The 21,121-nt window shown below is 41.6% G+C and overlaps 1 protein-coding gene across 1 annotated transcript in view; it reads right to left on the bottom strand.

Annotated features, from left to right (window-relative positions):
* Positions 1 to 1,174: 1,174 nt before the first annotated feature.
* Positions 1,175 to 21,121, bottom strand: part of SERPINI2 (serpin family I member 2) — a 31,234-nt gene continuing 11,287 nt past the window's right edge. Inside the window, exons 5-9 of the mRNA XM_006127777.5 lie at positions 18,268 to 18,460; positions 16,720 to 16,817; positions 12,202 to 12,288; positions 9,098 to 9,187; positions 1,175 to 1,385 (exon numbers count right to left, since the gene is read on the bottom strand). Of these exons, the coding sequence (XP_006127839.1) occupies positions 1,309 to 1,385; positions 9,098 to 9,187; positions 12,202 to 12,288; positions 16,720 to 16,817; positions 18,268 to 18,460 (545 nt within the window). The 3' untranslated portion in view covers positions 1,175 to 1,308. The remainder of the gene's footprint in view (positions 1,386 to 9,097; positions 9,188 to 12,201; positions 12,289 to 16,719; positions 16,818 to 18,267; positions 18,461 to 21,121) is intronic.

The following is a 21,121-nucleotide window of genomic DNA, read 5'->3' as shown; positions in this document are numbered from 1 at the left end:
CTAACTAGAAAAAAAATGAACAACGTGGCCCTGCCTATCTGCAGATCATCAGCAAGTGTACTCATGAGTTGTTCATGGTTTGGAAACTTACGGTTATGTCTTCACTGCTAAAAATGGTGGATATTTTTATAGAAAGTTGGCATTCTCACTGTAAAAATCTTAGTGGAGACAAGGCACAGATATTACCTCACTGTGTCTACATGAGATCAACATTATACTACCCCACACCAGTTACATCTAAGAAAAACACTCGAGTCATCGCCACTAACATTTTATAGCATAATAGGTAACTGTCATTAGTTATCTCATGGCAAAACACGCCACTTTTTGGCAGTGAAGACTCAGTAATCTATTAGATCATTAGTATAATATTACTACCTGGAAGGCACAAGATAGAGTCTCCAATAACAAAAGAGAGAATTTCAGAGATTAAAATGAAAGAAATTGTAAAAAAAACCACCAGAAACTTCTATTGTATCACTAACACCTCTAGAGTCCTCTTTTGTCCTATAATGGAATGGAAATAATCTCTGTTACCATGCTAGGGTAACAATCACGTGAAAACATTGGTTCTCAAAATACAACAAAAGTGGAGAGAGCATCATCTGAAAATTAATATAAGATCGTTCCGTCAGAGTATAAAATCAGACTACTTCACATTCCAAGAAGCTGAGAACAGAGAGAATTAGGGTACGTCTAGACTACAGGCTTTTGTCGACAGTAGTTTTGTCGACAGATACTGTCGACAAAGCTTCTGTCGACAAAGAGCGTCTAGACTACATTCAGTTCTGTTGACAAAGCAAGCTGCTTTGTTGGCAAAACCCTGTAGTCTAGACACAACCCTAGATGCAATAACACCTTCTGTTGACAGAACTCTGTCGACAAAAGACGTTATGCCTCGTAAAATGAGGTTTACCAGCGTCGACAAAACTGCTGAGTTCTGTCGACGTTATGTCGACAGAACTCAGCGGTAGTGTAGACGCAGGTATAGTTTTGTCAACAAAACCCTGTAGTCTAGACACACCCTTAGATACATGCTGATAAGTGACTGGATTAAAAATGCTTTGATATACACATATTTTAAAGAAATCTTGTTGTTGGTTAGACTCTGCAATGAACACAAAATCATTCAGTCATTGTGAAGACAGAAAATCAGCTACTAAGCAGACACAATTTTTATTTTGAAACTTCAAATTCCTTAATGCTCTAGTGTTGAAAGAATAAAAAGGGTGGGAAACAGCAAGTTCGGCTGTAAAAATGATCAAACTTTAATTTTAGAAAATTACATTTTTTCCATCTTTATTGTGATTATAGTGACTCCATATCTCTTCTCCTTGTATTTTCAATTTCAGGATTTGCCAGTCTTCCCATAAACACAATTGAACCTAGAAATTGAAAGTGTATTTATGTGTTTACTTGTAAGCATTATTGTGGATTTCAAACAATAACTTTTTTTACTCTATTCTGAATGTTCCTTGTCTGTAGAAAATATGTCAGTTAAATGTAATGACACAAACAACATGACATTTCTGTCCCTTATCTGGCCAAATTGACCCTTCCAGCCCTCATTATTTATATGAAGAAGAAATCTTATTCCATACATATAAAATTTCATTTATATCCAAGCTACAATTGTATGGCTCACAGTACTTAAGATACATAATTTTGTATCATACCTTCTTTGCATGTTCAATATAATTGCATGTCACAGTTGTTCTGTTACTGTGGCTACTTTTTTCCCTATGTACCAGAGATTTTATTATGAACACTATGATAGAGAGTCCATATTAAAGTTTCTATCCTAAAAGGGTCTATTGTTTCCCACAAAGTAGATGATCAGTCACTATAACTGATGATCAGTCAGTTTTGTTTTTTGTGCCTTTTGAATCCTCTGTAAAGTTTTTGGTTTGTTTCTCTTCAGAAGTTTTAATAGGAAATCTTTATATTTGTGCTCTGAGATAAATTAATCCACAGCAGTCTTATTGTTGAACAATCTTTGTTTTAAAAAAAGATCATCTTTGTAAAACTTGACAGAAAGGTGGATCCTGACTAGATCTGGTGCAGCAGGTAGGTTTTGCAGTGTGATTTTAGTTGCTATTCATCATCTGATTGAAAGTTTATGCACTATGAACATAAATCTTAACAATACTTCAGTACATGTCAAGTTCTTTGTATCAATAAATCACTGTAGCTTTGCACTTTGGAAAGATTAATTAAACCAGCACATTAAGTTACCTTAGACTGTTAAAGAAATATTACTGCTTTGGTGTAAAGAGTTTCTTCCAGGCTAACCCCAGGGCAAGTTTAAGATTTTGTCATTGTTATTTTTAGTAAAAGTCACAGACAGGGCACAAGCAATAAATAAATTCATGGAAGCCTATGACCTGTGTGTGACCTTTACTAAAGCTAAGAGAGGGGGCTAACCCTTGTTTCCCATGGTAGCTTGAGTCCTGAGACTAGGTGTTCCTGCCACCTGTGACAGCTCAGAATTCTGGGGCTGGCAGCTAGGAGCAGCAGGGTCCTCCTGCCCCAGGACACAGGGCTGAAGCAGAAAATGTCATGGAGGCCTCTGAAAGTCACAACATCCATGACTTCCATAAGCTTCTTGAGACAAATCTTATCTTTACCGATGGGTTAGGCATTTTTGCAATGTATGCCCTCCTGTGCCTCATTTCTCTCCCTGTTCCTCGATGACAGCTCCAGTAACTTAGACTGCAAACCCTAGAGAATTGTTCTCCAAACCCTCTCTGGGGTAGATTATCATTATTAAAGACTTTTTACTTTGCCTCAGGAATTAATCCCTTTGTGATGTGACCTCTTTCTGAGTTCCTGCTGTTGCCAAAGGCCACTTCAGTTTGACTCTAGTATTATACATAGTAAAATCCAGTTTTTCTCCCCTACTGGAAGTTTCTTTTTGCAGTGAATTCACTAATCAGAAAAAGTGTCAGATTCAAAATGGATACTCTGGAGGGAGAAAGTCTTCATTAGAATCCTTTCACAGAGCTGCCTCTTCATCTCCTCCACAGAGGCTACTGAAAAGACATTCATTGTCATCCATGGTAAACCATGCTTCCCTGACATTTATAGAGCATTATTAAATGATTATGCAGTGTGCTGTGTGCTCAAACTTTTTAAAGACCTAGAGAGCAGTCAATTAATAAGAGGTAATCTTTCGATTTAATTAGAAGAGATTTTTGTCCACCATGGTCCTGGAGGGTATCAAAAATTCCATGTAGCTTCACTGGTTCTTTTGCATGTAAAGTCATTGAAGATTTTCAATGTAGATAATTTACCTTGGATGACAGCATTCATATAAGGCCAGAAAAGGACATCTCTTCTCATTGCAAAGTCAGACAGTCTATATTTAGCATTTTTGTTGCCATGCAGTATTCTGATATAACTAGCCAATTAGCAGATTTTCAGGTCTCTCCTCCATGTCAGTCTTCACTCCTAAGCCTCCGGTCTCTTGCTCCATCTCTCTCTCTCTCTCTCTCTCTCTCTCTTTCCTCCTCCTATTGCCTCCCCCCCTCTCTCTCAGCTCTCCTCTGCCTCCTGCCTCTCTCTCCATCTCTCTCTTTCTCTTCTCCTCCCTCTCCTGCCTCTCACTCGGGTGACTGCAGAGCCCAAACAGTTGCTTGCACTGCTTGTTCCCCTGCGGCCACCTGGCTGAGCAGCGCAGAAGTCAGCCGAGTGCAACGGTGGGAGGCAACAGCACTCCCCAGAGGCAAGACCGTAACGCTACAGCATTACAGAGTCTCAGACATTGGGCTACTATATATATGATATTCTGTATCCGTAAACTGCTGTGTGTTCCTTCTTCTATTGTCCAATAGTTTTTTTTTTTATCTTCACTATATAACTATGGCTTTTCCTATTGGCCAGCTATCTAGAGTTGCTCTCTCAAGCTGCTACAAGGTTGGGCATGGGTTTTTTGAACATTTGAGTTTATCTAATTTTGTTTTTAAATAGCAATACCTGAGAGACTCATTTATATACAGGGGAGCAGATAGCCCAAAAGGGGGGGCTGGCTTCGTCCTCCTGGAAGGAGTGGGATCTTTGGCAGAACTGGCAGGGCCGGGCAGTCAATCCCTAACATCATCCAGAGCACACCACTCTGTCCTCCCCCCAGCCCTGAGAGCCACCTGGAGTAGGTCACATGGTGCTCCAGTGGTGCTTTAAAGGGCTCAGGTCTCCGGATGCCACTGCCATAGCAGGAGAAGCATTTGGGAGCTTTGGGCCCTTTTGAATCACCAGGCCCCAGGGCAGCTGCCCTGTTTACTTTTCCCACTCCGCATCAGTGGGCCTGTTTATATGTTCAAATAACTCTTCCAGAAGTCCCTGGATATCACTATTTATAGGAGACCTTGAAGCTTATTTTTTTAACCAGTGCTATATGAACTTGCACAAGTTTGAACTTAATTTGCTGACATCTGACATGGTTCACAGTTACTGAAGGTTAATACTCCTCTCACATGACTGGAATTGTAATTCACTAACTGTGATAGCTACTGTTATATTCCTATCACTCAATATCACTGTAATAGCTGAACACATTTCTTTAGAGTATTAAGCAATGTGATTAACCTCTGTCATGTGTGATTTATTCTCTCTCTCATCATTTCTCTGGGATGAGTGTTCAGACAAGTTGTATGTGGGCGGGAAAGTGCAGCAGCCTCCAAGAAAGGGGGTGATTGCATCAGAAGACAGGGAATTGATCCAGATATTCGAAAATAACTATACTGTTTTACAGAATTTGGCCCATTCATGTTTAATCTAAATAGGCTGTATCAGGCTATTATTGGTCTTTAAACGCCTATCATTATGAGAGATTTCTTGTAACTCATTTCCAAAGTTGCCTTAACAAAAACTACTGATTGTGTAATTGTTAAAAATAATGGTAATTTTTCCTCTTTTATAGCAGCCATTACCATCTCCTATAAATGAGTTGTCACTCACATTAATTCTTAATTTAAAGGAGTATCTTAGTTTTGACATTTTAATTTCAGCAGAGATCGTAAAACAGAAGAGATTTTCATTAAACACTGATTGTTAAAAGTTATAGCTAAAAAAAGAAGAATTTTCCTCTGGCATCCCCCATCCACACACACATAGTATTGTGGGCTGATTGCCATCATTGGCTCTGTAATACAAAAAAAAAAAAAAAAACTGCTGCCATGGGGTAATGAAATAAAGCAAACATGTTTATTTTAAATGTCATGATTTCCCATTGCATCAATGTCACATGTTTCTTTAGTTCCTTTGATTCATGGAGCTTATGAAATGTTTAAGTGCTAAGGAATTTACACTAACTAAAGGTTAAAATAAAAACTGTTATTGTTCAATTGAATCCCAGGCATAGGAAAGGGAGGAACATGGTCTTACCTTTGAATATTTCTGGAAAATAAGTGTTCTAGTTGTGTTTATTTGGAAGGGGTTTAAAGGATCTCAATTTAGCAGAATCAGTTATCATGAGCAGGCGGGGAAAAAAACGAGAAAAATAGTGCAAGAAGAACTAAAGCTAAAATATTAATTCAAGAAGCTGACTTAAAACTTCTGCTAGAACCTAACACTTATAGGATTATGGGGTCTATTACTATTTAAAAATAAAACGTCCTTAAAATAAAACTGATTTCACATCACTTTAAACAATAGTTTCAGACATAAAGCTTATCTAAAAGATACTCATGAATTCTGTCATGTCCAACTTTTAAATAAGTATATTAGCCTCAAGGAACAAACTTTCCTCCAAAATCATTAGAATAGGGGTGCCAAGCTCCTTCTGCAGAAATGGCTAAATTATATTTTTAATTAATACCCTTATGTCAGGGCTACAAAGCTAAGGCAATGTACTCTCAAGCCACATAGTAGAAATCCCAATTGTATATCACCAGATTTGCAAAGTGACTGAGAGAAAAATATGGTGCTTAGGTAGTAACTAATATTTTAGTCAGCAAAGTTAAATGTTGCACACATCTCCACCTTCATGGGGAAGGAGACAGAGAATGTAAACCATGTTTAGGACTACCAAAAATTCAGCTTTTTATTCTGTTCTGGACACAGAACCCAGTGGTATCTATTCTCTGACCCCTTGCTCTTGTAAGAAAAAGTTACAGAGCTCAGAGATCAGGCATTTGATTTCATTCAGGTTGATCCTGCATTGAGCAGGGGGTAGGACTAGATGATGTTCTGAGGTTTCTTCCAATACTAATCTTCTATGATTCCATGATTTAGAGACAGGAAAAGAAATGAGAACACTACGTTCTTCACTGCTTATAACAGTGTTGTTTTAAAATTTATGTTAACCACGTGGAAGACCACCTGCTTTGTCCAGTCCTCTTATATTGATCCTTACCTACATCTAACCACCATATCTCTACATACTAAGTAAATATTTCTGCTGAAGTGATCAAAAGTTAAATAATGTTGATATTTAATAGTCATCAGACTTGAGAGGTACCGGAGGTCAGATTCTGCTCTCAGTTAAATGAATGTTAATTGATATCAGCAGTACTGTCAACTCTCATATGATGCGCTGTTTCTAGACTGGCCAGTTTTTCCAGAAAATCAGCCGCTTTTCCGGAAAAACTTGCCAGCTGTCTACACTGGCCACTTGAATTTCTGCAAAAGCACTGACTTCCTACTGTAAGAAATCAGTGCTTCTTGCGGAAATACTATTCTGCTCCCGTTCAGGCAAAAGTCCCTTTTGCGCAAAGCTTTTGCGCAAAAGGGCCAGTGTAGACCGCTCAGATTTGTTTCCGCAAAAAAGCCCCGTTCGCGAAAATGGCGATCGGGGCTTTTTTGCGGAAAAGTGCGTCTAGATTGGCACGGACGCTTTTCCACAAAAAGTGCTTTTGCAGAAAAGCGTCTGTGCCAATCTAGATGCTCTGTTCCAAAAATGCTTTTAACTGAAAACTTTTCCGTTAAAAGCATTTCCGGAAAATCATGCCAATCTAGACGCAGCCACAATGTTTACAAACCCCTCACAAAGGCAGAGGCAGGGCAGAGGCTGGAGCAGTACGGGGCCAGGAAAGTGCTGCCCCTCAGGCACTGCTGAGCATTTGTCTGTGGAAGGGAGCAGTATAAAAAGAGCTCCAGCAACCATGGTGAGAGGAGGAGAGAAGTTATTTCCAGGAGGAGAAGGAACTCTTACTGAGACAGTTTTGTAATAAGTCTTTCCACCACTCCTTTGAGACATCAGCCAAGATGCAGGCCAAAGTACGGATTGCCTCCATCAGTCCTAAGACTTAGGGTTTGGAGCAAAGGACTATAATCAAACAATAGCCATGTCCCGAATTAAGACATAGGTAAGGTAAGGAAGTGGCCCATGGGAAAGTGAAGAGAAGGTGGTCTAAGCATAGGTCAGCCTTTCTGTCACACTGCGAGGGCCCTTAGCTGGGATCTGGAGAAGTGAGAGTGCCTGGGTCCTCCTACCCATCTGAGATTCACCAAAGTCTCGCCTTGGAACAGGCAGGACTATGAGATTACTGGTAAAAAAGCTGATCCATCTGAACCCTAATACATTGAATTGACAGAGGCCATGACCTCTAGGCTTACTGGCTGAATTGACAACCATGCTATATCTTGAAATTTTACTGTGACACTGGTTTTTTTTTACCTGTCAGGGAGCTGAAGCCAGCAACATGGCTGCCATTTCTCTACAGCCTATCTGCATTTGGAAGGGAGGCTTTGCTGAATAAAATTGACTTTCATCTCCCATTGATTTCAGAGAGATTGAAGTTGGATCTACTGGCATAATGTTCACTCATATAAGGGTCAGCCGGGCTCAACAGGGCTAAGGACTGTGAGGACAATAGAGACACTGTGGAAGGTGGATAGGGAGAAAACGGGGAGCAGGAGAAAGGAATGGCAAGGGGAAGACCTGATCAGGGAGAGTGCTCCCAATTTAGGGCAGAGAAGAGGGTAGGAGGGAAATTGGGAAAGTATTGCTTCTGGGATAAGGCTAAACCAATTCCATATTGATTGTATTGTGCTATTATCACTTGCATCAAGGTGGTGATGGCAACCCATCGTAAGATTGAGGCAAGGGTAAGTAACGTCACCATTTGAGCAGCCAGGGGGAGTCAGGCAGTGCTGTGTATATTAAAAGTTGACTTTTCAACGAGGGAGTATCCAGCACACAGTGACAGGAGATTAGAGGTGAGTTAAAAAAATCTAGAGACTAAAAAAACATTTGATATAAAAAAAATCTCATGATTTTGGGAGAGCTAACAAGGATTTTTGATTTCTTGAGGTTGGCAATACTATATTAGTGAAATTAATCCAGATATACATCCATGTCATTTAGGACTGAATCTGACCTAATTCTTTTGTCTGTCAATGCAGGAAGACAGCTTCATTCGCATTACCAAGGTTCTCTTTACAACCTGAATGGTTAGAATTACTGATTCTCACATGCAAGAGGGAGCAGGGTAGAGAACAGGTAAAGAAAGCTGACATTCTGTAAAAATTTCAACTGATATGGTATCTGAATTAATCAATTAAACAAAGCATATCAAGCTAACAGGTCAGGAGTTTGAAACACATATATGAGAAGATCAAATGAATATAGAGAATAGTCTGTGAATATATATGAAATGTGCATATCTTGTTAAAAGGACACAAATTCAAACCAACATCTTTGCCAATTTGCTTACTAATAAAACTGGGCCACTTTAAGGAATACTGTTTTAGACAATGGTTGTTGTAGCTTTGTTGGTCCTATGATATTACAGATATAAGATAAGGTGAGGTAATATATTTTATTTAACCAACTTTTGTTGGTGAAAGAAGCTTTTGAGCTTATACAGAAAGCTTGTCCCTCTCACCAAAAATTGGTTCAGTAAAAGATAATTACCTCACCCACCTTGTATCTCTATTGGTTAGATTAATCAGTTTCACTTTTATTTACAATCAGACGTCATGTCCATTTCAATGTGCTGTTCTGCTTGGGATGCAGACATTGCACAAAAATGTTTAAATACAAACACAAATATTTTTCTTTATTATTATCTTCTATATTTTCCCCCACATTTTGGGTTAGTGCTATCCGACATTCATCTTTCTGAAATATCCCAGAGTGTAGAAGCAATGACCTTACCTGTTGGATTATGTTTCAGGATAAATAGGAATGGACGGTTAGCTGCAAACTGGTTATGTGACATACTCATGATAGCTGCCATCTGTGTACCTACAAACAGAAAGTACTTTCAATAGATGTTCTGTTAGGGATAAATCCTTAGCCCACCACAAAGTTTAAGAAGGGCTGGGTGCTGGAGGAGTGCACTTGAAGTAAAGAAGACATCCTCCCTCCCCAAGCCAAGGAAGCTGCTAAAAAGCCTCCCTATGTGGGAAGGAGGAGAGGGGGAAGAGCTACCTGAAGCCAGTGACTGAAACAGCTTTTTTATTTTCTAATGTCCAGGGGATTGTTGAACAATGCAGTGTAGGAAGTATAAGCAAAGCTAGGCTCTACACCATACAGCCAGTCACCTTCCCATAGCACAAAGGAACTACGCCCATTCTGGTAGGAGAGAACTTCTGTAGCCAGGAAGGATGTGCTGGATTTCTGCATCACAGATTAGAAATATTAGTCAGTCATTCTTACAAAAGGGGGAATTTGGTAAAACAGATCAGAAGGTGAGTAGTATTTGATGCAGTAAGGAGGAAGTGATATATCTATATAAAATGTCTTTTACTCTGAGTCAGACACACTGGAAAACTGCTGCTCTTGATTACTAAGTAGCAAATGTATTTTAACTGGATATTTTCTTTAGTTACAAATCATAAAGACAACTGCACAATAACAAGAACAAATCACTTGTCTATTATACAGCTGCTTTGTAGCATGACATTTTCTTTGAAGACTTAATACAAACTACCAAGATAATAACCTCCTGGAGATATTTTGAGACTTTAACTTCTTTAGTTCAAGATGTGGCATTTCATTTTAAAATTCATCTGAATGGAACATTGTAACTATATTCTGTTTTAACTATAGTTATTACCTCCCTAGTAGGCATCTGTCAAACTGAAGGTTTAAAATGGCCCATTTAAGCAGTGATATATGTGCTCAAGAACAATGGTTTACAACTTAAAATGGGCTGGGTAAGAATTAAGATATGATACTGCAAGACTCTGTCATTAAAATAAAATCAGGTTATTTTCTGTTTCATATTAACAGCTTTGCTCTGTATAGTAAATCACTATCTCCATTACTGAGGGCTTCATAAGCAGCTCATAGACAATATGGAATTTTGCCACTCCTAAAAGCTAGACCAGAAATTATCATAAAGACAAGATATACTGGCTAGGACCAGCAGGCTAGAGCTTTCTTATTACTATGTGAGGGAACAGAATTCAAATTCCTTGCTGTTAGGCCAGCAGCAGCTGGGGAAACGGAGAAGACAGAACACTCAGCCTTTGCAGAACAGGGCCTTTTATCTTTCATTAGCCACTATGAGAGTGGAATTGATCAGCTCAGAAGGAACCATCTTTAACAGATCTTAATAGCAGGGCATTTTGGTGGAGGTTAGTTAATGACTGAGGTGCTTTGATATTAAAATGCCTCCAATCACTGTAATATCTAAGCATATGCCACTCAATGACTCTTGCCTCTGAAATGCCTAATATTACAACAAACATTGACCATAGAAAACAAAAATAAATGCAGAAACTGAGAGTGGATATTTAGATGCTAAGAAATTCTAAGGAGGAACATTACGAGGAAAGAAAGTGCAAACAGGAACCAACCCTCCCCCCTGCAAACAAAGAAACCCCAAACAATACAGAGTGTACTTGTGTGGGAGCAACATCTGACTTACTGCAGATACAAGTATCATATGTACTGCGTAATTCAATTAATGTTGTTCGATCCAGGGACAGATTATGTATTAAGTGCTTAATATAAAGTACTTTCAAGTAGCATGTCTGAGAGCTATGAATTCACTTAATAGCTGCTAGCAAGCTGATTACTTCCAATATCCTTTTTCACTACGTGCCGAATTGAGACCCAATGTACCTAATTCTCCTTTTACATACAGTAGTAAATAACAAGAGTAACTGTGTTATGGGCAATGAAAGTGCACAATGCAGAATTTGCTATTCCCACCTAACTTTTCTTGGTTGTTAAAAGTATTTTGTGTATGTGTGTTAAAAATACAAATCAAACATAAATTAAATTACCCCCCACACCCCCCCCCCCAAAAATAGTCCAAAGTGTGTTTTTACTAGGATTTAAATGACACTTAAGAAACAATTTCCCTGGAGGAAGCCAAATATGGAAATACAGATTTGGCAGTGGCTTGGGCAGTCACTGCTCCACCCAACAATAAGGACTAATGGGGTTCAGCAGTGGTAAGGGTCAGAGGCATTGTGCCTATGAAGGACAGACACAATTACAACACTGCCAGGAGCACCATATGAGACATATTTTAACTGAGTGGAATGCATATAACTACCCAAAAGCTAGTCTAGGAAATTCTCTGCTGGTATGGAAGGAGGGAGGGAAGATGGCAAAATAGCCACCTCACATCCGTGTATGGAATCAAGGTGCTATAATTTCCTACACTTTGCATTAAAAAAGAGCAAACATGAGATTCTGATTTCTCACTATACCAGGTGCACTGCACTCAATACTTTTGTCCTTCCTCTGTCCCCATTGCACTCACTTGCTTACTTTGGGTAGGAGAAGGATAGGGACAAAGAAAGCATCATGAAATTCAAAACAAAAACCTGTTTAAATACAAACCAAAACATCAAGAAAAATCGGTGCAATGATTTGCATGACCAGCATTGACACAAAGTGGTAAATGAAAATAGCTGCTGAGACTTTCATTTTGTAAAAGTTGCCTTAAAAATCATTTATTCTGGATCCCTGCTGAAAGTAGAAGTCAGCCAAGGAAGAAGAAGTGTCTTTGACGGCAAGCATACTGAAGAAAAAAAATCACATTATAGCCAAATATGTGGATAAAGAATGGATTTGTTAGGTTGAAGAATAAAGAGCATACACACTTAAGCTGCTTCCAGATGGAGGTCAGCAACCATGCATTTTAGTATTTTAATATGAAATGGAAGAACCATGGGTGAAAAATGCACCCAATGATTTGCACCCAACCTTTACTCAATATCCTCTCTCATTAAGTTCAGAAGAGATAAAAGTGTGATAAGTATTTATCCGCCTAACCAAAGTACATCTTCACATCTTACTTGAGGATGCTGCAGCTTCACTGCCATCTTCATTTACCTCAATACAGACTTTTTGGATGGCTTTAGAAACATGTATTTCAGATGATTCTGAAGGGGAGATATATAAATTAGTTAGGAATGAAGGCTCATGCACAATGCATAACTGTTAAAATCAGAGGACCCTTTCCTTGTTCATTTCCCAGTCCTCACCCTCAAAAAGTACATCTGATATTTCCATAGCCACCCATTCTCCCATTAATTTTTGATGAGTTAAAGCATGAAGAAACAAAGAAGTACAATCTAGGCTGAGGGAGATGTACTGTATATTGAAAATATAGCATGTACTCTTCTCTGTAGATCTACTATACAGGCAGTCCCCGGGTTACGTACAAGATAGGGACTGTAGGTTTGTTCTTAAGTTGAATCTGTATGTAAGTCGGAACTGGCGTCCAGATTCAGCCGCTGCTGAAACTGATCAGTTTCAACAGCGGCTGAATCTGGACGCCAGTTCTGACTTACATACAGATTCAACTTAAGAACCCCAGGCATCCCCAAGTCAGCTGCTGCTGAAACTGATCAGCGGCTGATTCCAGGAAGCCCGGGGCAGGGGCATCCTGTAGTCAGCCACTGGTCAGTTTCAGCAGAAGCTGACTTGGGGACGCCTGGGGCAGAGCAGCTGGGGTGCTGCTGGGTTGGTCCAGTAGCGCCGCTGCTCCTCGGCGCTACTGGACCAACCCAGCAGCACCCAAGCTGCTCTGTCCCAGGCGTCCTGATTCAGCCACTGCTGAAACTGACCAGCAGTGGCTGAATCAGGACGCCTGGGGCAGAGCAGCTGGGGTGCTGCCCGGTTGGTCCAGTAGCGCCCAGAGCGGCGCTACGGGACCAACTGGCAGCGCCCCAGCTGCTGTACCACAGGTATCCGGAGCAAAGCCGTGGAGCACGGGGGCAGCGGGACAGCCCAGATGCGCCGTGGCTGCCCTGCTGCCCTCGGGCTCCGTGGCTTTGCTCTGCTTTGCTCCCCGTCCCCCTGGTCTGCAGACCAGGGAGACGGGGAGCAAAGCGGCAGAAAAAGCGGGGAGCGGACAGCCCAGATGCGTCTGGGCTGTCAGCTGGCCGCGTGCTCCGCGGCTTGGCTCTGCTTTGCCCCCCCGTCCCCCTGGTCTGCAGACCAGGGGGATGGGGGGGCAAAGCAGAGCCAAGCCGCGGAGAGCATGGGCAGCGGACAGCCCTGTCCGCTGCCCGCGTGTTCCGCCGCTTTGCTTTCTCTCCCTGGTCTGCTGGAGACCAGGGAGAGGAAGGGCCCCGTTCGTAACTGCGGATCCGACATAAGTCGGATCCGCGTAACTCGGGGACTGCCTGTATATTTGAAAGTTTGTGCATCTGTTTCTCTGTCAGTTCATCTGTGAGTCTGTCAAGAACTCCTCCTAACTGGTAAGAGCTAGAACCACCCAATTTGATATGCAGCTTCCTCTTATCATCATTTAAATCAAGGTTAGGATTTGATTGTGCCATGACAATGGGATATGCCTGGAACGTGATTGTTTCTCATCAAACAAAAGAGAGGACTGCAATAGCAGGAACAGATATACCTCAGAATGAACACAAGGGGGCAGCAACTACAGGGGATAGTTATATTCCAGAATGACCACTGGGCAGGTCACAAGCAAACGTGCCCCTGCCATCTGACTAGCCTGGAGAGCTGCAGAGCAGCCAGTGTCCAAACAACACTGTCCCAGCCACCCCGGGCCAGCCCCAAAGAGCAGCTGCTCATTCCATGAGGAATAACGGTAGTTCAAATTAGAGAGCCTAATTCGAACTACCTACTCCGTGCTGCGTTTAGCCGTGGGCACGGAATCCACACTAAGGGGGATTTAAAAATGGCGGCGCCTGGCAAGATTCAAATGAAGCCCGGGATATTTAAATCCCAGGCTTCATTTGCAACTTCGAATGCCTACATTAGCCACCCTAGTTCGAACTAGGGTGGCAGTGTAGACATACCCCTAGAGACAATTTTCTATTTCAAAAAGTGGGGAAAGCTTCTGAGGGGAAACTAGATTTGATTTTAACAAATAGGGAAGAACTGGTTGAGAATTTGAAAATGGAAGGCAGCTTGGGTGAAAGTGATCATGAAGGAATGGTAGAAGGAAAAACAGCAAAAGAAAGACAAGTTATTTCAAGAAGGCAGACTTCAGTAAACTCAGAGAGAAAATTGGTAAGGTCCCATGGGAAGCAAGTCTAACAGGAAAAACAACTGAAGACAGATTGCAGTTTTTCAAAACAACATTATTAAGGGCAAAAGAACACATGATTACACTGCATAGGAGATAGGAAGAATGACAAGAGACCACCTTGGCTTACCCAGGAGCTCTTGAATGATCTAAAAATCAAAAAGAACTAGTACAAAAAGTGGAAACTAGGTCAAAGTACAAAAGATGAATATAAACAAATAACAAAATTAGAAAGGCAAAGGCACAAAATGAGCTCATTCTAGCTAGAAACATAAAGGATAACAAGAAAACATTCTACAAATATATTAAAAGCAAGAGGAAGACCAAGGAAGTGATAGACCCACTGCTCAATAACAAAACATGGAAATGGCAAAAGTGCTAAATGGTTTGTTTGTTTTAATTTTCACCAAAAAAGTTAGTGGTGACTGTATGACTAACATAGAGAATGATAATGGTACTGGGTTCCAAAGTTAAAATAGGGGGAAAAAACAAGTTAAAAATTACTTAGAAAAGTTAGATGTCTTCTAGTCACCAGGACCTAAAATACTCAAGGAGCTGAGGTATCTGAGCCATTAGCTATCATCTTTGAAAGGTCATGGAAGTCGAGAGTGATTCCAGAAAACTGGAAAAGGGCAAATATAGTGCTCATTTTTAAAAAGGAAAATATGGACAACCCAGGAAATTACAGACCAGTCACCTATCCCAGGAAAGATAATAGAGCAAATAATTAAGGAGTTCATCTACAAACATCTGGAAGACAACAAGGTGATAGGTAACAGTCTGCATGGATTTCATGTCAAACCAATCTGATAGCTTTCTTTGATAGGATAAAAAGCCTTGTGGATAAGGCGAATGTGGTAGATGTTGTATACCTAGACTTTAGTAAAGCATTTGATACAGTCTTGCATGACCTTCTATCAATAAACTAAGGAAATACAACCTAGATGGAGCTACTATAAGGTAGGTGCGTAACTGGCTGGATAACCATTCCCAGAGAGCAGTTATTGGTTCACAATCATGCTAGAAGGGCATAACAAGTGGGGTTCCGCATGGGGTCTGTTTTGGGACTAGTTCTGTTCACTATCTTCATCAATGATTTAGATCATGATACAGAGTACACTTATAAAGTTTGCAGATGATACCGAACTGAGAGGGGTTGCAAGTGCTTTGGAGGATAGAGTCAAAATTCAAAATGATTTGGACAAACTGAAGAAATGGTTTGAAGTAAATAAGATGAAGTTTAATAAGGACAAATGCAAAGTACTCCTCTTAGGAAGGAACAATCATTTTCATACAGATAGACTGGGAAGTAACTGTAAGAAGGAGTACCGCAAAAAGGGATCTAGGAGTCAAAGTGGACCACAAACTAAATATGAGTCAATAGTGTAACACTGTTGCAAAAAAAGCCAACTTGATTCTGGGCTATATTAACAGGATTATTGTGAGCAAGACACAAGAAGTGATTCTTTTGCTCTGCTTTGTGTGGATTAGGCCTCAATTGGGGACTGTTATCTAGTTCTGTGCCCCACATTTCAAAAAAGATGTGGAGAAATTGGAGAAGGTCCAGAGAAGAGCAACAAAAATGATTAAAGGTCTAGAAAACATGAGTTAAGAGGGAAGTCTGAAAGAATTGGGCTTTTTTAGTTTAGAAAAGAGAAGACTGAGAGGGGCTATGATAGCGGTTTTCAAATATCTAAAAGAATGTTATAAGGATGAGAGAGAAAAATTATTCTCCTTGGCCTCTGAGGATAGGACAATAAGCAATGGGCTTAAATTGCAACAAGGGAGGTTTAGGTTGGACATCAGGAAAAACTTCCTACCTATCAGGGTGGTTAAGAACTAGAATAAATTGCCTAGGGAGGTTGTGGAATCTCCATCACTGGAGATATTTAAGAGCTGGTTGGACAGACACCTATCAGGGATGATCTAAATGGTGCTTGATCCTGTCATGAGGGCAGGGAACTGGACTTGATGACCTCTCGAGGTCCCTTCCAATTCTAGTATTCTATTATTCTAGTAACACACATATATTATCCATGTAGTAAAACACGGGGGTCTGAAAAATCAAGTTCTTAACATTTGGGCTGTGTGCGCACATGTCCCATATTTTAACATGAATCTAAGAATAAACCAGGCTTGTGCTCTGATGTCAAGTGGAAAAAAATGTTCTTGTGTTTATGTGTGCACATGGATGTATATACCGACTATATGCTGAAAAAGTACGGTTTAAGTACATTATTGCAAAAGGTGATGCCAACTGAAAACAGAGATAAAAGTTTCATAATTATGTCAGAAATGTTAATCACTGAACCTGTTATTCCAGAAAGGTCACAACCACCATTAAATATCTCTGTTACATTGAGAGAGTGCAGTATTTCTTGTAAGTTCACTGTCTGTTCCATTTTAAATCTGTAGAGAGTAAGGAAATGAGACTCAATATACAACTATCAATATTTTCCTATTCAATGAATGATTATGAATGGGAGCTGCAAACCTCATGGTTAGATCAGGAGGCAAGAAGATTAAAAACCTAGGTTAGGGTACGTCTAGACTACCGCGTTTTGTCGACGGAAGTTTTGTCGACAGATACTGTCGACAAAACTTCCGTCGACAATTTGCGTCCAGACACATGGAGTTCTGTCGACAAAGCAAGCCGCTTTGTCGACAGAACTCCATAGTCTGGACGCAGTGTTACAGGCAATAACACCTTCTGTCGACAGAGTTCTGTCGACAGAAAGTGTTATGCCTCGTAAAATGAGGTATACCAGCGTCGACAAAACCGCGGAGTTCTGTCGATGTTATGTCGACAGAACTCCGCGGTAGTGTAGATGCTGGTATTGTTTTGTCGACAAAAGTCCACTTTTGTCAACAAAACTAGGTAGTCTAGACACACCCTTAGATTCCTTGTTCTGTCACTGATTTGCTGAGTGCTCTTGAGCAAATCATTTAACCTCTCTGCACCTCAGTTTCCCAATCTATACACTGAGTAGTTGAAGGCTACATGCCCACTGATGTAAAGTGCTCTGAACTATTTGGATGAAAAGCATTATCTAAGGGTTTCATAGTAATACTATTAATATTTTGAACAAGGGAGTCTCAACACTTAAAATTAAGAAGAGACCAAACATAAAGGCATTATGTGGTTGAAAACTCAAGATGTAAAATGCCATTGACATCAGCTGAACTTACAAGTGGAAAGTAAATAGTACAATTCTTTTATTTTACTTTAATTTATCTATGCAGTGTTACTAATTATTTAGATCAGTAATGTATTTAGATCAGTAATGGCTAAAATAAGCATAGGAGGGCTCACTTCAAAGCCAATGTTCATGCTCTACTATGCCATCCAGGAAGCCTAGAGTCTCATTTTGCAAGAGAATGGGTATTTAGTGGGAGAACTGAGCCTGATCCTCCACTCCTTAGTGCTTGTGTGGTCGTTTACAAAAAGATCATGCAGTGGGTATAAAATGCCATCACTCATGTAAGTGAATGAAGGGGTCTGATCTGGTAGCACTTCATACCTACTTGGAACAGGTATAAAGGTGCACACAAAGCAGTGGAAAACCAGGACCAATCTAATCCTATGTTCACTAGTCTCAGAGGGGGTAGCTGTGGGTTTTGCCCATAAAAACTTATGATACTATATCCATATTCTTGTGTGTCTGTAAGGTGCTACAGGACTACCCTATGTTCACTGACACCAGTAGCAAAATTCCCATTGACTTAAGTGGGAGCAGAATCAGGGCTTGATGTCAGTAGACTTTCTTGACTATTTTTGTGTCTAAATCCTAATTCTTCTATAAACAGAAGATTACAAGAGATAACGAAAAAACGGAATACTGAGAAGTACATTACATACCTAGGGAGGCTTATTTCTACGTCTTCCTCTTGTATATCAGCAAACCAGTCTTTCACCAGCTGAGCTGTAATTAGTTTTTCTACTTCTTCTATACTTACATCTTCTGAAGGAAGTGTTAAAACTAAGCTGAACTCCTTCCCTTTATAAGGTAATTCCAATACTTGGTAGTGCACATTATTGCCAGAAAAATGGCCTGGAAAAAAGACAGAATCATAGGCTGCAGTAAGCAAACTGCAGCCACTAGGGCCATGTCACATTAGGAAATTATTTTGAATTCACTAAATTCGACTTATGGACTCCCGATTTAACAAATTCGAACTTGCATGTCCTCACTATGGGGAAGCATCGAAATTAGTCTGAAAGATCATGTCCACATTCAACAGAGCCTGCCTCAGACTTAGAGCCCCCGCAAGCACTCTGGGGAGTGCACTAGGGCTATGTCTACACTGCAGGCTTCTTGCGCAAGAAGCTTTTTGCAGAAGAGATCTTCGCAAAAACTTCTTGTACAAGAGCGTGTCCACATTACAAAAGTGCAACACAAAAGCGATGTGCTTTTATGCAAGAGAGCGTCCACACTGCATAGATGCTCTTTCGCAAGAAAGCTGTGATTGCCATTCACAGAATGGCCACCAGGGCAGCTGTGCTTCTTTTGATATACTGTTTTTGCACAAGAAACCCGTTTGCTGTCCACACACACCTTTTTGTGCAAGAGCTCTTGAGAAAAAAGACTTATTCCTCATAGAAAGAGGAATAACTCTTGTGCAAAAAGCCCTCTCTTCTTCCGATTTACTGTAAATTTACTTGCGCATAGTGTGGACGCGCCGAGTTCTTGTGCAAAAACTCTGCAGTATAGACAGAGCCTAGGAGGGTGGATACTTCCTGTGGCTGAGTGGTCTGGCAAATTGTGATGGGTGCTTACAGGGACTCCTCTCCATGACCGCGTCTCACAAGGCACTCCTCCACTCCCTCCCCCGTCATGGGGCAGAAAAGGAATGCAGTGGACATGCGCCTTGTTGTGCTTTGGTTGCCAGCTCAGATATCACAGCACTGCCACCCTGGAGCCAGAGCTGCTGCAAAGCAGTGCATGCTCATAGCTCTCATGCTGCACCTTATGGTGCAGTACTATGAGAGTGCCCGCATATTGCTCCAGCAGGAACAGGACAAGGATGAGGAGCACAAACCCTGGTGTGGCCTGCAGGCCCTGCTCATCCAGGTCCTGGTGCTCCTGCTACTGCGCACACCCCTCAGTTCTCTGGACACAGTGGAACACTGCTTCTGGCGGAGGGAAATGAGTTCGGACTGGTGGGACCATATTGCCATGCAGGGATGGGACAATCACCAGTGGCTGCAGAGCTTGCACATGTGCAAGGCCACCTTCCTTGAACTGTGCAAGTGGCTTGCCCCTGCCCTCAGGTGACAAAACACCCAACCGAGACCCACAATCCCCATGCAGAAGTGTGTTGCCATTGCTCTCTGGAAGCTTGCCACACCAGGCAGTTACTGCTCATTTGGGAAATGGTTCTGAGTGGGGAAATCCACAGCTGGGACTGTGCTCAGACAAGTAGCTGAGTACAACTATGTCCTACTACTCTGGGCAACATGGACAGCATTGTGGACAACTTTGCCAACATGGGCTTCCCCAACTGTGTTGAGGGGGCACAGACGGAATTCACATCCCCATCCCAAGCACCGGGCTTTGGAGTACATCAGTTGCAAGGAGCACTTCTCCATGGTGCTGCATGCGCTTGTGGATCACAAGGGATGTTTCACCAATATCAGTGTTGGATGGTCAGGAAAGGCGCATGATGCCTGCATGTTTCAGAACTTCTGCCTCTTCTGAAAGATGCATGCTGGTACTTTTTTCCACCACCAGACAATCAGAGTCAGAGAGGTGGTCATGCCCATTATAATTCTGGGTGATGCAGCTTCCCCCTTGCTCGCCTGGCTCATTAAGCCCTGCATGGGCAGCCTGGACCTCAGCAAGGAGGAGTTCAATAACAGGCTGAATAAGTGCAGAATGGTGGTGGAATGTGCATTTGGGCATTTAAAGGGGAAATTCAGGAGTCTCCTCACCCACCTGGACCTCACCGAGTGCAATATTCCTTTTATAGTGGGGGTCTGTTGTGTGCTCCACAACATGTGAGAGAATAAGGGGGAGACTTTTCTGCCAGGGTGGGGGACTGAAGCAAAATGCCAGGTAGTTTGAGCAGCTGGATACCAGTGCCATAAGGAGAGCACAGCAAGGGGCTGTGCTCATCAGAGAGGCCTTGAAGGACAGTTTTATGCAAGGCCAGTTCTGAGACTTTCCTCCATGGCTCTCCATAAGGAGCCCCTGCATTCTCTGTGTATGCTTTTCAATACCTCCCTTTCCCTGCTCTTCCCCCCCCGCAGAGCAAACAATAAAGAGATTTTTTTTATGAACAAACAGTAGTCTTTATTTGGGGGACATACAACAGGGGTAGGAATTGAAAAATAACCTGGAATGAAGGAGGGGGGCTCAGAGAAGGGGCTGGGACCGGCATCTGCCTTCAGGTGGATTGGAGGGCCTAGCTGCCTTAGAGAGCTCATCCCCATCCCCCAATGTTCTGGGGCCCCGGCAGCCCCTGGGGACCCTTGCAGTGGAAGCCATCAGGCAAGCAGGGAGGTGGCTGCATGATGCCACATACTCCGTCACCATGTTGAGAGTGAAGAACATGTTCTTGTGCTGGCGTGTCAGCTCTTTCCAGGCGGCCTTTCCCTTTCCCTCGCTGCTCCTCTCTCTCTTGGTGAGTCACTCCAGAGCTCTACCTCGAACCCCTGCACAAGGCACTGCAAGGAGACCATCTTCTCCCTCATGAGCTCATTCCAGGTTCTT

This window comes from Pelodiscus sinensis, chromosome 10 (assembly GCF_052426305.1).
Source record: "Pelodiscus sinensis isolate ZL-2025 chromosome 10, ASM5242630v1, whole genome shotgun sequence".
Classification (NCBI taxonomy): domain Eukaryota; kingdom Metazoa; phylum Chordata; order Testudines; family Trionychidae; genus Pelodiscus; species Pelodiscus sinensis.
Note: the sequence above shows the minus strand (reverse complement) of the source record. Positions and strands in the feature narration are given on the sequence as shown.